Raw genomic sequence first — 17644 nt, forward strand, 5'->3', positions numbered from 1 at the left:
AATCAATAATAGAAAAATAGCTCAAAATCTCCAAACACTTGGAAACTAAACAGCACACTTACAGATAATCCATCTAGAGTCAAGGGTCAAAGAGAAAGTCTCAAGAGAAATAAAATAACACACCGAACTGATGAAAATTAAAATATTGGCTGTGCATGGGGGGTCATGCCTGTACTCCCAGCACTTTGGGAGGCTGAGGCGGGCAGATCACAAGGTCAGGAGTTCAAGACCATCCTGGCCAATGTGGTGAAACCCCGTATCTACTAAAAAAAAAAAAATTAAAAAAAAAAATAACTGAACATGGTGGCACATGCCTGTAGTCTCAGCTACTTAGGAGGCTGAGGCAGGGGAATCACTTGAGCCAGGGAGGCAGAGGTTGCAGTGAGCCGAGATGAAAAAGAGTGAAACTCCCTCTAAAAAAAAAAAAAAAAAAAAAAGAAGAAAGAAAATTAAAATTTTAATCTAATGTATCAAAATTTGCAGAGAAATTTATAGCACTAAATGCCCACATTAGAAAAAAAGGAAAAGTCTAAAATAAATAATCTAAGCATCTAACTCAGGAACCTAGTAAAGAAAGGGTAAAATAAACCCAAAACAAGCAAAAGTAAATAAAAAAGAGCAAAAACTGAAACAAAAACAGTGGAGAATATCAATAAACAAAGAACTGATTCTTTTTTTTTTTTTTGGGGGGGGGGACAAAGTCTCGCTCTATCGCCCAGGCTGGAGTGCACTGGTGCAATCTCGGTTCACTGCAGCCTCCATCTCCCAGGTTCAAGCAATTCTCCCACCTCAGCCTCCCGAGTAGCTGAGACTACAGGCACACACCACCACACCCAGTGAATTTTTGTATTTTTAGTAGAGACAAGGTTTCACCATGTTGTACAGGCTGGTCTCAAATTCCTGACCTCATGATCTGCCCACCTCAGTCTCCCAAAGTGCTGGGATTACAGGCATGAGCCACCACGCCTGGCAAAGAGCTGATTCTTCAAACATAATAAAATTGATAAAACTACTAGCAAGACTGACAAAAAAGACAGAAGACACAAACTACCAATATCAGGAATAAAACACGGGTCAGCACTGAAGACCCCACAGAACTCAAAAGGAAATAACGAAATACTATAAAGAACTCTACACATGTAATGAGGCCAGGCACAGTGTCTCACACCTATAATCCCAGCACTTTGGGAAGCCAATTTGGGTGGATCACAAGGTCAGGAGATCAAGACCATCCTGCCAACATGGTGAAACCCCATCTCTACTAAAATACAAAAAAGTAGCCAGGTATGGTGGCATGCACCTATAGTCCTAGCTACTCAGGAGGCTGAGGCAGGGGAAATCGCTTGAACCTGGGAGGCGGGAGTTGAAGTGAGCCAAGATCACACCACTGCACTCCAGCTTGGCAACAGATTAAGACTCCGGCTCAGGAAAAAAAAAAAAAAAAGTAGCTGGGATTACAGGTACGTGCCTATAATCCTCAGCTACTTGGGAGGCTGAGGAAGGAGAATTGCTTGAACCTGGGAGGCAGAGGCTAGAGTGAGCTGAGATCAAGCCACTGTACTCCAGCCTGGGCAACAAGTAAGACTCCATCTCAAAAAACAATCAAACAAACTAAAGAACTCTACGCATGTAAATATGACAACTTAGAAAAAATAGATTATCAAAAAACACAAACTACCACAAGTCACTACATAGAAAACACATAATTTGAACAGATCTACAAATTAAGGAACTTAAGTTCACAATTTAAAATTTCCCAAGAAAGAAATCTCCAGGCCCAGATAGTTTTACTGGAGAATTCTATAAAACATTTAAAAAATTAATTCTATACAATCTCTCCAAAAAATAGAACGGAAGGGAGCACTTCCCAATTCGTTTTATGAAGCTAGTTTTACCCCAATACCAAACCAGATAAAGACATTACAAAAAATTGAAAATTACAGAACAATATCCCTCATGTATATAGATATAAAAATCCTTAACAAAATATTAGCAAATACAATTCAGCCATAAATTAAAATAATTATATAACATGATGAAGTGGAGTTTATTCCAGCATCCAAGGCTGGTTCGGTATTCAAAAATCAATCAGTGTAGTCCAGCATATTAACATGCTTTTAGAAATTACACAATCACATCACTTGATATAGGAATAATATTTGACAAAATTCAACTTCCATTTGTGATAAAAACTCTTTAAAAAAATAGGAATACAGGCTGGGTGCGGTGGCTCACACCTGTAATCCCAGCACTTTGGGAGGCCAAAATGGGCAGACCACCTGAGGTCGGGAGTTCAAGACCAGCCTGGCCAACTTGGTGAAACCCTGTCTCTACTAAAAAACACAAAAATTTTGTTGTCTTCACAGCTTCTATCACTACCTGACATAGTACCTGTTTGTTTATTTATATGCCCAGCTCCAATCCTGTTTTGAACTCCAGAGTGGTAGAGAGGCTGTCCTATTCACTTAGAACATTGAGGTGCATAGAAGACACTCAACTCAATGAATAAATAAGACCATTCCTTTTTAAATTCATGTATATCTACCTTTGCCACTTTTTTCTTTCTTTCTTTCTTTCTTCCTTCCTTCCTTCCTTCCTTTCTCTCTCTCTCTCTCTCTCTCTCTCTCTCTCTCTCTCTCTCTCTCTTTCTCTCTTTCTCTCTTTCTTTCTTTCTTTCTTTCTTTTTTGAGACAAAGCCTCACTGTGCCGCCAAGGCTGGAGTGTAGTGGCGCCATCTCGGCTCACTGCAACCTCCACCTCCCAGGTTCAAGCAGTTCTTGTGCCTTAGCCTCCCGAGTAGCTAGGATTACAGGCACCTGCCACCACACCCAGCTAATTTTTGTATTTTTAGTAGAGATGGAGTTTCACCACATTGGCCAGGCTGGTCTCAAACTCCTGACCTCAGGTGATTCACCTGCCTCAGACTCCCAACATGCTGGGATTACAGGTCTAAGCCACAGCATCCAGCTGCAACTTTTAAGATAATAATGTCTCTGTTCACATACCCTTCAATTTATCCTGTGAGAAGCTCACTGCAATTCCTGATTATGAAGCCCTTCATCTTGAGTGAAAATTGTTCATGCACATTCTCTTTGAATTTTGCCTGTTGCTCATTCTCTGTGTTCATCTTCTAAATCGGCTACAAGATTCAAAATGAACTTCTCTACTATTCCCTTTACATCTTAAACTGTTCTCTTTCACACTTTCTCTCTTTAGCTCTCAGTGATAAAATCTGAGGAATATACCTTTCAGTTTACAGATCTCTCTTTAGTTGCCATTTCCCGAGCCCACTGCATTCTTTTTTTTTTTTCTTTCTTTCTTAGACAGAGTCTCACTCTGTCGCCCAGGCTGGAGTGCAGTGGTGCAATCTCAGCTCGCTGCAACTTCCCGCCCCCGGGGTTCAAGTGATTCTCCTGCCTCAGCCTCCTGACTAGCTGGGACTATAGGCGCCTGCCACTGCACCCTGTTAGCATTCTGTAATTACTATTATTTCAGTGACCATATTTTTCATTTCTAGAGTTGTATTTGATTTTTTTCAAATCTGCCTGGTGTATTTGAGAATTTCCTATCCATTTATAATACTTTTAATTTCTTTATCGTCTTTACAATATTATATAACTTTTATAGTCTTTATTTGGTATAATAGTTATATTATCTGAAGTTTTGGATGCTCAAATATGCTGTTCATTGAATCTCTTTCTGCTCACTTATAGAGAGCACTAAATCCAAGCCCCAAAACTTCATGAGACATGGACCGCAGTTAGAGATGGATTATAGTTATATATTCTCTACTACCCCCACTCCCACCCTAAGCCCGGGCTTAGACAGACAGCCTTCCTTATCTTCAACCTGTGAATATTGTGATATTTTTCCTAGTATGTATTTCACAGAGGGGTTAACTCTTCAAGAGCCTGGCTTTATAAAGAGTTCTCAGTTCCAACTCATACAAGTTCAAGGTGTTATCTTCTATCTCCTATCACAGCATGGCCATTAAAGCTCAGCAAATTCCTCAAGGCAACCTCAGCATTAGCTCACGTGCTTACAACTCTGGTAATCAGTTCCCTCTTTTTTTTTTAAAGCCCGTAGGTATATTTCCCTTGCTGTTTCATGAGCCAAGACATGCATTATTTAAAAAAAAAAAAAAAAAAAAAAAAGTTTGAAACATTTTATCCAGCATTGCTAGGTACCTTTAGCAGAAGAGCATTTAAATTAAAGAGTTCCCTTCCCATATTGCCATAGGGCTGGTTTTTATTCCTTTATAATTAAACCTACAAATGTTAAAAGATATCTAAGTTTATCAAAAAGTATCTAACTATACTTAAAATTTTTCAAATTTGAAAAAACGTTTTTATTATCCAACATACATTAAAATATCAGTTTATTCTTTTTTATCAGCCACCAAAGTAAAAATCAGAAATATCCTTTATAAGCTTGAATAAGTGCAAGACATGTTGTTGTGGAGAACAACGTGATTACAGGAAACCTGTTCTCCCAAGTTGCCAAAGTATGTTACAAACGTACTAATTAATTCTCTTGGGATTTTTTTAAATAGTACAACATTAATTAATCCTTACTATGTATGTATAAATCAGGTTTGTGGCAAAAAAAAATCAGTTTTATCCCCCACTTATAAGTAGGAAAATTTACCTGGAAATAAAGTGACAATGATGAGTTAATGATAAAGTACAGAATGGGTCAGGAGTGGTGGTATGCACCTGTCATCCCACTACTCAGGAGGCTGAAGCACGAGAATCGCTTGAGCCCAGGAGGCGGAGGTTGCAGTGAGCCGAGATCATGCCACTGCACTCCAGCCTGGATGACAGAGTGAGACTGTGTCTCAAAAAAATAAATACATAAATAAATTTTTTTAAGTACAGAATAAAGACTTCAGATTTTTTGTACAGTTAAAAAACAAACAAACAAACAAAAAAAACTTGTCAGGCACGGTAGTTCAAGGCCTGCAATCCCAGCACTTTGGGAGGTTGCCCTGGATAGATCACCTGAGGTCAGGAGTTCGAGACGAGCCTGGCTCACATGGTAAAACTCCATCTCTACTAAAAATACAAAAATTAGGGCTCAGCTGATGGCATGCACCTGTAGTCCCAGCTACTTGGGAGGCTGAGGCAGGAGAATTACTTGAACCCAGGAGGCAGAGATTGCAGTGAGCTGAGATCACAGCACTGTACTCCAGCCTGGGCAATAGAATGATACTCTGTCTCAGAAAAAAAAAGAAAGAAGGAAAGAAAGAAGGGGAGAGAGAGAGAGAGAAAGAAAAGAAAGAGAGAGAGAGAGAAAGAAAGAAAGAAAGAAAGAAAGAAAGAAAGAAAGAAAGGAAAGAAAGAAAGAAAGAAAACTTGACTATTATCTAGAAAATATGAAATATAAATATTTTCTATTAAAACATAAGTATACTAGTTATTATTTGCATATATGTAGTTAATGCTTGAAAATCTGTTTTTTATTCTTAAAATGTTTTAAAACAAAAAAAAGAACTAATCAATTCGAACTCTAATATTTTTTAAAATTCTCCTACTCCATCTTTTTTTCTACTTCCCTTCCTAAATCAAGGACCCGAAGAATCTGAGATCTCACATCTTCTTTATGTATAGTTTTCAAGATTTTCAAATAAGCAATTATTCACAGAAGAATGCACAAAGGACGCCTGAGCAAACTTAATTTTAGTTATGCATTCCAGAAAACTTTATAAATCCCTCCACTTAAAAAATACAATGATCAGCTAAATCTGCTATTAAAGAAGTATGTACAGTTGACAAATATTTTTAAAGAATTTAAGATTAATGAAATATCAAAGCACAAAAGAAAACTTAATATTAACTACCTTATCCAAAGCACTATTACTTCTATTAAAAAATCCCAGGTAAGTATGTCATCTTCTGAACACACAGAATGAATAATCTCAAAGGCTATTTTCTACTCCCCATAGTTGCTCACTCTATCTCACTAAAAGAAGTTGCACTAAATAAACACATCTGCTGCTGATCTTTGTCTGCCTTGCCTCTGGGATCTTAATCCACATGGAATATACCATTACTCTAGCCAAGAAGAAAGTAAGTTTTTTGTTTTAAGTGTTTTTTTGTTTGTTTGTTTTACCTTTGCTATATAGTTTTTTACTAAGCTAATGGGCAAAAGCATAAATATTTGCCATTAACTTTGTTTTAAATTTTGTTTCATCATTTCACATAATTTTTCTTGTTTCATTAGGGTTTAAAAGGTAATAATAAAACTCATTTCCCACATACTAGAATTAAATATTTTATTTCATTTTTTTGAGACAGTGTCTCTGTCTGTCACCTAGGCTGGAGTGCAGTGGCATGATCACAGCTCACTGTAACCTTGAATCCTGGATTCAAGCAATCCTCCCACATCAGCCTCCCAAGTGGCTGGAACTTCAGGTGCAAGCCACCACAGCCAGCTAATTTTTATTTTGTTTCGTTGAGACGGGGGTCTCACTATGTTGCTCAGGTTAATCTCAAACTCCTGGCCTCAAGTGATCCTCCCACCGTGGCCTCCCAAAGTGTTGGGATTATAAGCATGAGCCATGATGCCTGGCCCAATATTTTTTTAAAAATAAAAAAATAAATACAACTAAGATTCTTATCTTTATACTACAGAATTGAAATAGAAAATCTGAAGCTATTAATCTCACTGTCAATAGCCATGGAGAATTAATCCTACTTTAAATTAATCTTATTGTCAGAAAGGCACTTATTAGCCAATCTGTTAAACAGTATGAGGTTACTACAGATTCAAGACAGACCAGTGTTGTAATACTGTGACCTAATCTCTAATTTTACAGGTGAGGACAGGTTATGCAACATAGTTAAGATCGCCACTCACTGAAATCACCAGAAACAGAGCAGAGACTCTATTCCAGATGTTTTGTTCCCAGTCTCCAATGTATTCAATTGCCTCATGCTGCCCTTTAAATTCACTACTGTGGAACAACTGATTGAGCCAGGCTAGAACATATGAATTATTCTACATTAGTGAACTTCTCAGATCCCTGTAGCTTAACTCTTTAAATACCAATACTTTTTAAAGTTCTCAATTTTTTTGCTAGGAACCTCTCTAAAGTGAAAAAGCACAACTCCCGATTCCTTAGGTATTCCAGTTTAACGACTCTGACATCCCTATTTGCTTCAATACCAGGTTATGTGCCTTATGAATACATTCCTGTTATGCTACATGACCTCCTTGTGTTTTGTTTTCTTTTTGTTGTTTGTTTGTTTTAGAGATGGGGTCTTGCTATATTGTCTAGGATGAATTCAAACTCCTGGGCTCAAGTGATCCCCCTTCCTCAGGCCTCCTGAGCATCTGGGACTACAGGCATGTGCGACAATGCCTGGCTTGTCTTTCTTGTGTTAATTTTAGACCCCTCGGTGAACTCCCCATCATACTGGTTTTCCTTCAATACCTACTTTATTTGGGGGAGAATGAAGCAAAGAAAACAGCAACATGGTGGAGTCACGGTAGATGCTGATGGATAGTAAATGACAGAGAAAAAATGAATTATTTATTGTCCAGACTTTTAAAACATCATTTCTACTGGCTACAGTACTATTTAGAGTCAACTTAGCTGCACAGACCTTTGGCCTCCATATTAAAAGGTCCAAGTTTCATTGCACATGCCATGCTTTGAGGTTAGTCTTAATCTTGAATTTTAATATCAATTAATTTTGAATGCTTTTATTTCCTAAGAGATAACGGCATGGTTTCATATGTTATACTTTGGACAGACTGAGTTTTAAAAATGCAATTATTTTTCCTTTCATGCCCCTTGTAATGTTTTGAACAAATTTGAATGATGAAAGAGAGTAAAAGAGATATCAGTAAAAAAAATTTTTTAATTTTAAAAAAAGGTCCAGGTTTCTTCATTTTTTTTGAGTTTCTGCTATCATCTCTTGCTGGTATCTATGTGTTATTATCAACTAATTCCCCCACCTTCAATATCCTATTCAGTTTATTTAAGCTTATAAAAAATATAGCAAAAATATACTAAAGAAACACCAAATAAAGATTTGAGGATCTCTTCTATCACCAGATATATTAGCATGAACCCTGATTTACCTATGTGGGGTCTTTTTGTTTGCTTCTGAGTTGTTGATAGCTCTGGTTTCTGGGTAACTGACCTATAGAAAAGCCTGTAAAACTGGGCTGGGCATGGTGGCTCATGGCCTGGCATGGTGGTTCACACCTGTAATACCAGCACTTTGGGAGGCCAACGTGGGCGGATCACGAGGTCAGGGGCTCAAGACCAGTCTGGCCAACATAGTGAAACCCCATCTCTACTAAAAATACAAAAATTAGCCAGGTGTGGTGGCACAGGCCTGTAGTCCCAGCTACTCGGGAGGCTGAGGCAGGAGAATCATTTGAATCCGGGAGCAGAGGTTGCAGTGAGCTGAGACTGCGCCATTGCACTCCAGCCTGGATGACAGAGTGAGACTCTGTCTCAAAAAAAAAAAAAAAAAGTCTGCATACTTCTTTTTTTTTTTAAATTGAGACAGAGTTTTGCTCTGTTGCCCAGGCTGTAGTGCAATGGCACAATCTTGGCTCACCTCAACCTCCGCCTCCTGGGTTTAAACAATTCTCCTGCCTCAGCCTCGAGTAGCCGGATTACAGGCATGCACCACCATGCATGGTGTATTTTTAGTAGAGATGAGGTTTCTCCATGTTGGTCAGGCTGGTCTCAAACTCAAGTGATCTGCCCGCCTCGGCCTCCCAAAGTGCTGGGATTACAGGCAGGAGCCACCATGCCCGGCCCCTGTACGTCTCTTTAGGTCTATTCTGTGTGAATTCATATACAATGTCCTTAAAATAAAGCGTTTGCGATCAGCTTATGGACCCAAACTGATTCAAAGTAAATCTCTGACACTAAATCAGTGCTTCTCAAACTTTAATGTAAATGTAAATTACCTAGAAGCCTTGTGATAAATAAAGATTGTGATCCAGTGAGTCTGAGGCTGGGTTGCTGGCAAGATTCTGCATTGCTCTCAGGTGATGCTAAATCTGCTGACCCCCCATACTACACTTTTAGTAGCAAGGATCTACAACACATTCCTCTTTTTTCTCTCCTCTTTCTAAATTCTCTCATTCTTTTGCCTTTTCCTTTTCTTGCATTACTCTTTTTCTTGCTTTAAGTCTGTCAGTAGTAACCACAGTAAGTATTTAGTGCTGTAGGTAGTCCTTAAACCGATGAAGGTTCCCCAGTCTACAAGGTAAGCTATGAAAAAAAACAGTGCAGAAAGGTCATAATACTACAATAGTCATAAACCTTTTCTAAATGTGACCAAAAATAATATAGTCAATCCAGATGACATTATTTTTAGGATGTATTGTTATTTTGGTATATTTCTTAGCAGTTAAATGTTTTCCTTAGAATACAGCTCAAAAAAACTTATGATGTCATGTTTCTTAATAGGAAATCAAAACCTTTTAGTCATGTTAAGATTCAGTAACTGTTAAGATTCCAATGAACTGAACTGCTAATTATGAACAGAATGATGGTACTTGCACTAATCTTTATAACCTGTTAATGAATCTTTCTTTAGCCTACTCTAAAATTAGTAAAAAAAAAAAAAAAAATCTGCTACCAAGGATACCTAATTCTCAAAAGATGAGTTTTTTTTTGTTTGTTTGTTTGTTTTGTTTTGAGACAGGGTCTCACTCTTACCCAGGCTGGAGAGCAGTGGCATGATCATGGTTCAATGCAGCCTCGACTTCCCAAGCTCAGGTGATCCTCCCACCTCAGCCTCCTGAGTACCTGGGACTAAAGGCATGTGTGCCACCATGCCTGGCTAATTTTTTGTTTGTTTGTTTGTTTGTAGAGACTGGGTTTCACTATGCTGCCCAGGCTGGTCTCAAACTCCTGGGCTCAAGCAGTCGGCCCACTTCAGCTTCCCAAAATGCTGGGATTACAGGCATGAGCTCTTGCACCCAGCCAAGAGATCAGCTTTCCAGTGAACTTGTATATGCCTTACCATCTTATACAAATTTCACTTACGGTTGTGCTACACCAGATTGTATCAAACGCTCATAACTCTCATAAGAATTGCTAGATTTAGAATGAATCCTTTAATACAATAGTTGTTAGCATTTGTAACATACAGAAGTGTTGTTCTTCCAAAAAGACTCTAAGATCTTAATGTGCCTAATCAACAAGTCATAGTCTCATTTTACAGTGAAGAAACCTGAAGCACATCCAGGTTACACAACCGAGTGAACACAATGGAAACAGAATAAGTAACTTCTAACTTTAAAACCGTCTTATAGTCATTATACAGTATAGGTCGAACATTACTTAACTTTTAGTTACAGGAATGAATTTTTTAAACCAAAATTATATAAAATGGCTTCTCAATAACACTTAGAAGTACTGTTTCTCTATAACATTAGTCGCTTGACAATAGAGTGAGCTACACTGTAAGTGGAATCCACTCCTGTGGTATAGTTTTCACACGAGGAAATTGAACCAGATAATTCCATTCCATCGAGCCAGACAACAGTGCCTTCTAGTGGTCAAAGGAGAGCATAATCAGAAATGTCTTTGGGACTCTGGACTAAAACCAAAACATCTAAAATCTAGAAGCTAAGAAGGAAATTTTAAAAATACTGTATGACTTCTTGCAGATTTAAAGAAAATTTGCATTCCAGAATAAAATGAAGATATATAAAAAGAAATTACCCAAAAGCTCCAGTCACCACTCCAATTATGTAAATGTGGCCCCTGTTTTTTAACTACCACATTATTCTCTTCCACAGTTGGACTAGGATTTTCCTCTACATCTTCCTCTGTGACAAGGCTTGAATCCCCTTCATTTATCACCTAAAAACAAATATCAAATCATTAAATTATGTATTGAGAAATGGCCATTTAAAAAAGAATGTCCACAACATATACGTTAATTTTAAAAGGGCAATATTTAAATGTTTAGAAGACAATAATAAATATGTTTTTGTTTCAGTAGCTCATATAGTTATATATTGATTTTTATTTATTTTTTATTCTTTTTTTGTTGTTGTTGTTGTTTTGTTTTGTTTTGTTTTTGGGGACGGAGTTTCGCTCTCGTTACCCAGGCTGGAGTGCAATGGCGCGATCTCGGCTCACCGCAACCTCCGCCTCCTGGGTTCAGGCAATTCTCCTGCCTCAGCCTCCTGAGTAGCTGGGATTACAGGCACGCGCCACCATGCCCAGCTATATTTTTTATTCTTATTTTATTTTCTTTAGAGACAGTGCCTCAGTCTCGCACCCAGACTGGAGTGTAGTAGCCCAACCATAGTTCACTGTAGTTTCAAAACCCTTGGCCAAAGCAATCCTCCTGCCTCAGCCTCCTGAATAGCTGGCACTACAGGTGCACACCACTATGTCCAGCTAATTTTTGTTTTTTTTGTAGAAGCAACATCTCACTATGTTTCCTAGAGTGGTCTCAAACTCTTAGGCTCAAGCAATCCTCCTGCCTCAGTCTCCCAAAATGCTGGGATTATAGGCATAAGCCACCTCACCCAGTCAAGTTCACACATTTATACATGCAACAAAGGTTTTACAACTACTATTATTTACTAGGTAGTTTGGTTGGCACTAGGGATGCAAAGATGAATAAAGCAAAGTCCTTAGTCTCCAGAAATGCACAGTCTGCTAGAGGAGCAATAAATCATACAACGTAGGCCAGGTGCAGTGGCTCATGCCTGTAATCACAGCACTTTGGGAGGCCAAGGTGGGCGGATCACAAGGTCATGAGATTGAGCTCATCCTGGCCAACATGGTGAAACCCTATCTCTACTAAAAAATATATATTAAAAATCAACTGGGCATGGTGGCATGCACCTGTAGTCCCAGCTACTCAGGAGGCTGAGGCAGGAGGATCACTTGAACCCAGGAGGCAGAGGTTGCCGTGAGCCAAGACTGCACCACTGCACTCCAGCCTGGTGACAGAAGAAATTCCCAAAAAGATAAAATAAAATACAACATAATGGGAGTGTCCATTTGTACAACTATTTTGGAGAACAATTTGCAATGCTCAGTAGGAAAGAAGATAGACATATACTGCAATGAAGCAATTTAATATACACAGAGTCAGAATGTTTGTTAATACTAAGAAAGCGGAAATAACCTCACTGTCCATCAATAGAGAAATTAGTAAATAAGCTCTGATTTATACAAATGAAAGAGTTTAAACAAGTGAATAAGATGTGTCAGCTGTACAGGGTGGCTCACACCTGTAATACCAAAACTTTGGGATCACTTGAGTCCAGGAGTTCAAGACCAGCCTGGCCAACATAATGAAACCCTGTCTCTGCTAAAAATACAAGAAATTAGCCAGGCATGGTGGCCTTTAGTTCCAGCTACTCGGAAGCTGAGGCAGGAGAATTGCTTGAACCCAGGAGGCAGAGGTTGCAGTGAGCTGAGATCACATCTCTGCACACCAACCTGGGTGACAGAGCCAGACTGTCTCAAGAAAAAAAAAAATGGGCCCATTGGGTAATTGCTCATGTAAGAGCACTCATCAGGGAGTTTAAAAAAAGAAAAAAGAGGCCAAGCGCAGTGGCTCATGCCTGTAATCTCAGCACTTTGCAAGGCCAAGGTGGGTGGATCACCTGAGGTCAGGGGTTCAAGACCAGCCTGGGCAACATAGTGAAACCCCATCTCTACTAAAAATACAAAATTAGCCGGGTGTGGTAGCATGCTTGTAGTCCCAACTATTTGGGAGGCTGAGGCAGGAGAATCACTTGAATCCGGGAGGTGGAGGTTGCAGTGAGCCGAGATTGCCCCATTGCACTCCAGCCTGGGCAACCAAAGTGAAAATCCATCTCAAAAAAAAAAAAAAAAAGAAGAAGAAGAAAAGCAAAGAGAAAAAGAAAAAAGAGAATAGGGAGTAGGGGAGTAAGGAGGATCAGCCATTATAAAAGCATGTGGGGCAGGTGCAGTGACTCATGCCTATAATCCCAGCACTTTGGGAGGCTGAGGCAGGAGGATCGCTTCAGCCCAGGAGTTTGAGGCCAGCCTGGGCAACAGAGTGAGATCCTGTCTCTACAAAAAAAAATGTCAAAAAATTCGCCAGGCATAGTGGCATAGGACCACCTCCTGCGGTCCCAGATGTCCAGGAGGCTGAGATGAGAGGACCGTGTGAGCCTGGGAGGTTGAGGCTGCAGTAAGCTATTATCACACTACAGCACTCCAGCCTGGGTGGCAAAGCAAGACCCTGTCTCAAACAAAAAAACAAGCAAGCAAAACAGCATCTGGTGAACCAAGATCCTTAAATCCTCTTCTGCTGCTGCTCAACTTAAGCTTGAGGTTGTTTTTTTTGAGACAGAGTCTCACTCTGTCGCCCAGGCTGGAGTGCAGTGGCGTGACCTCGGCTCACTGCAACCTCTACCTCCCGGGTTCAAACAATTTTCCTGCCTCAGCCTCCCAAGTAGCTGGGATTACAAGCATGCACCACCTCACCCAGCTAATTTTTGTATTTTTAGTAGAGATGGGGTTTCACCATGTTGGCCAGGCTGGTTACAAACTCCTGACCTCAAGTGATTGGTCCGCCTCAGCCTCCCAAATGCCGAGATTATAGGCATGAGTCACTGCACCCAGGCAAACTTGAGGTTCTTAAACCCTGTAAATAACCATTGCCACTGGGGAAGCCCCTAACCCTGATGATACTGATTTAAGGGCCTCTGGAGAAAGACATTTGTAAACATGAGAGGGTAGAAAGGGCCTCCTCCACCTGAAGTATATCCAGTAACCTCCAAAAAGAGAGGGAGAAACAAACAAACCTGGATATAAGGGGAGGAAACATCCAACAGCAGAACAACAAAAACTGAAACTGAAGTCCGTACATTGATCTAACAGGACGTACAGAATTTATTAAGATAATTTATATAATAAAAGATAAAAGATTGGCTGTTGTGCCTCTACCACATAGGTTCTAAGTTAACTTCAACACCTGCTAAAGTGCAGCAACTGGCAAACCTTCATGACTTTAATCAATAATGGGTCTCAAATTACAGTTATACCTAGAGCTCCCACTAAGTTTAAACAAGGCATCCCCTACAATCTTAGGGGAGTCAGTCAACATAAAACAGACAACAAACAGGTATGCCTCACTTTAATCATCAGAAGTATTCCTTTGCCTAAATTCTCCATGATCATGGTATACATTGCCCTAAAATATCCTATTATGGCCCTGGACACTCTGACTCAGTGAGCAATAAACTAAATTTAAAACAAGTCTTTAGAGCTTACAAATTGGCTTCCAAAGAAGTGGGACCCCAGGCTAGGTATGTTGGCTCACACGTGCAATCCCAACACTTTGGGAGACTGAGGCAGGAGGATCACTTGAGGCCAAGAGTATGGAGGATGCGCTGGGCAATATAGCAAGGCCCCCTCTCTACAGAAAAAACTGAAAGATCAGCGAGGTATGGTGGCACACACATGTAGTCCTAGCTCCTTGGGAGGCTGACGTGGGAGGATTGCCTGAGTCCAAGAGTTGGAGACCACAGTAAGCTGTGATTGCACCACTGCACTCCAGCCCAGGTGACAGAGCAAGACTCTGTCTCAAAACAAACAAAACAGTGAGACCCCATGGACCACCACCCTCAATGCCCAGTTAAAATTATACAACCCAATATAAAACAAAACAGGGCCTTCAAGGACTGAAACTTGTTATATAAGACCTACTTCGGCCAGGTGCAGTGGCCCACGCCTTTAATCCCAGCACTTTGGGAGGCCAAGGTGGGCGGATCACGAAGTCAGGAGTTCAAGACCAGCCTGTCCAACTTGGTGAAATCCCATCTTTACCAAAAAAAATACAAAAATTAGCTGGGCGTGGTGGCACATGCTTGTAATCCCAGCCCCTCAGGAGACTGAGGCAGGAGAATCGCTTACACCGGGGAGGCATAGGTTGCAGTAAGCCAAGATTGTGCCACTACACTCCAGGCTGGCAACAGAGCGAGACTCCATCTCAAATAAATAAATAAATAAAGACCTACTTCATGAAAGAGTAATAATTCCTACTGCTTCTCCACTTAACAGCCCAATTTGGCCCTGTTAAACTTGGTAAGAATGAATGGTGCCTCATGATTCATTAATGCATCCTCGATGACGTCCTTTTACCCAGGAAGGCCCCTATACCCAATATTATTGAAATTACTGACTATCCAGTCCACAACTAGTAAATACTTTGCTGTTATAGATTTGGCTAAAATGGTCCGTTCAGTGTTTCTTTCAACACCTCCTCAGCCACAATTGGTCTCCTCCAGAGAAACCTAATATCCCTTTACCTGTCTACCCACAGAGTACCTCCACAGTCTTGCCATCATACCCGGTCTCGACAGGAAAGATCTTAACTGCATCCAATTTTCTCCAGGAGCACAGGTCTAACATTCCACTGATGACATCCTCCTCTAAGGACAGTCTTTTAACATACAAAGGAGCTCACAAAAGGGGTTGTTGGGCCATTGAGCTACACATAGTGTAAGGCCTACCACCTTGGTCAACTTTCTGAAAATAATTTGGTCTCTGTCACCCAGGCTGGAATGCAGTGGCACAAACACAGGTCACTGAGGTCTCAGCCTGCTGTGCTCAAATGATCTTCCTGTCTCAGCCTCCTGAATAGCTAGGACTACAGGCACCACACAACCATGCCTGGCTAACTTTTTTTTTTTTTTTGTGGTAGATACTGGGTCTTGTTATGTTGCCCAGGCTGGTCTCAAAGTCCTGTCCTCAAGTGATACTTCCTTCCGCCTTGGTGTCCCAAAGTTCTGGAATTACAGGCATGAGCCACTGAACTGGGCCACAATGGCTTACTTAAATTCAAATTCAATTAAATGAAAAATGGTGCATGTCAGTCATCAATCAAACATCAAGGGTGAATTGTCACAAGTCTCAGTCTATTTCATTTGCCTCACCCCTCCGTCTTCCTCTTCTGGACCTCATCTGGGCAAGCTGATAAGAAAGCTTGTGGCTGTGCTCAGTGGTTCACACCTGTAATTCCAGCACTTTGGGATGGGGGCAGATCACAAGGTTATGAGATCGAGACCATCCTGGCCAACATGATGAAACCCCATCTCTACTAAAAATACAAAAAAAATTAGCCAAGTGTGGTGGTACGCACCAGCTACTTGGAAGGCTGAGGCAGGAGAATCACTTAAAACCCAGGAGGCGATGAGAATCGCTTAAAACCCAGGAGGCGGAGGTTGCGGTGAGCCGAGATAGCACCACTGCACGCCAGCCTGGGGGAAAGAGCAAGACTCCATCTCAAAAAGAAGAAAAGAAAGAAAGCCTGGTTGTACCTTCCTTCATCTTGGGTGGGAAATTCAAGCAATCTCCTGTCTGCATACAGGAACTCTCACCCTGGCCCCACTCCCTAACCCAGAAAAAAAGACCTGGAGCCAGTCTTTTCCTGAGGCTCTTTTAAGCCTTTTGGTGCTGCTTCAGAGACCTGCCTTGCTCTCCCCAGAGACCTCAATTATGTAAGTAAAAGGCTTTTTCATACCCTCATGGTGTGTGTGTGGCATCATCAGTTTCTACACCTGAACAAATTTGGTGTGGGGGTTCATTCTGGCTTTCTGGAGTGGTTACAATAGATTCCTGTCTCTCTAACTTATCAGCTGTGTGGTCCTTAGCAAAGTCAATCTCTGTACATCTGTTTCTTTACAATAGAGGAAATAATTATCTCTAGTCTGGACAATAAGCTTATTGAGAGCAGGGATCAGGCCTGTGTTAATTACCATTTAATCCTGAGCACCCAGTGCCAGGGACATAGTTGAATCAGTGACTGATTGGGTTCATGAATATCCAGCTTGACTATTTCATAGTAATGTTTTTCAAATCAAGTGAAATAACACACTCATTTGTTCATTCAACAATTATTTGTGTACCTCCACCAATCTGTAAACGGTAGTGCTCTTCAGAAGATACAGCACTGACCACATTTTCTCTAAAAGTAAAATATATACGCATAAGCCAATATAGAAGGAGGACGGCGTTCAGAAATGCAGGCGCACCTCCAACAAAAGCGGAGCTTCACCCTGAATATTAACAAGCAAGTTTTCCATTTTGTCAAATAAGGTAGTAAACAAATAACAAAACCAGACTAGTTGAAACCAGAAACCTGGCTGACAGCACAGTGATTTAAAATGATCACTGTGTAACAGGGCCGAGGATGAAAGGAAGGAGGCGAGGCTGGAAAAACTAACACTGAGTCAGAATCCCAACCATGGGGCCTGACCCGAGGGGGCCTGAGCCTGAGACATCCGCATCAGCACATTTCTGGCCAAATTCAAGCCCTCAGCGCCCACAGGGAAGCAGACGTTCCCACCACCGCCCGGAGGGAAAGGGCTCCCGGAGGCACAGGCAACCGTTTCCTCGGTAACAACTTTCCCTGTGACTCCAAAGAGCTCGAAGAACAGGGAAGGGAGGGATTAACTGTAATCTGAGAAGGTCCGAGCAATCACCGTGAGAAAAGTCGGGTAAAGCCTCCGGTGGGAACCGCCCCCAGCGAGGCCGGCTTACCTGGCGTACAGCCCGAGCGCCCTCCATCGCGGCTCCCCCGGCCACCGCGGCACCGCCCCGCGCCCACCGCCAGTGCGCTCTGCGAGCCCCGGGCTCCTCGCGCCTCCTCCGCCGGCCCTCCCG

The 17644-nt window shown here is 41.1% G+C and overlaps 1 protein-coding gene across 2 annotated transcripts in view; it reads right to left on the reverse strand.

Moving 5' to 3' along the window:
* Positions 1-17630, reverse strand: part of GRAMD1C (GRAM domain containing 1C) — a 100495-nt gene extending 82865 nt beyond the window's left edge. The window contains exons 1-2 of one of the 2 annotated variants that reach the window (XM_032299019.1): positions 17522-17630; positions 10703-10843 (exon numbers count right to left, since the gene is read on the reverse strand). In XM_032299019.1, coding sequence (XP_032154910.1) covers positions 10703-10843; positions 17522-17548 — 168 coding nt within the window. In that variant the 5' untranslated portion in view covers positions 17549-17630. The remainder of the gene's footprint in view (positions 1-10702; positions 10844-17521) is intronic. The other variant, XM_032299020.1, reaches the window with a different exon arrangement.
* Positions 17631-17644: the final 14 nt, after the last annotated feature.

Source organism: Sapajus apella, unplaced genomic scaffold, assembly GCF_009761245.1.
Source record: "Sapajus apella isolate SASKATOON/1434 unplaced genomic scaffold, GSC_monkey_1.0 scaffold40, whole genome shotgun sequence".
In the NCBI taxonomy this organism is placed as follows: domain Eukaryota; kingdom Metazoa; phylum Chordata; class Mammalia; order Primates; family Cebidae; genus Sapajus; species Sapajus apella.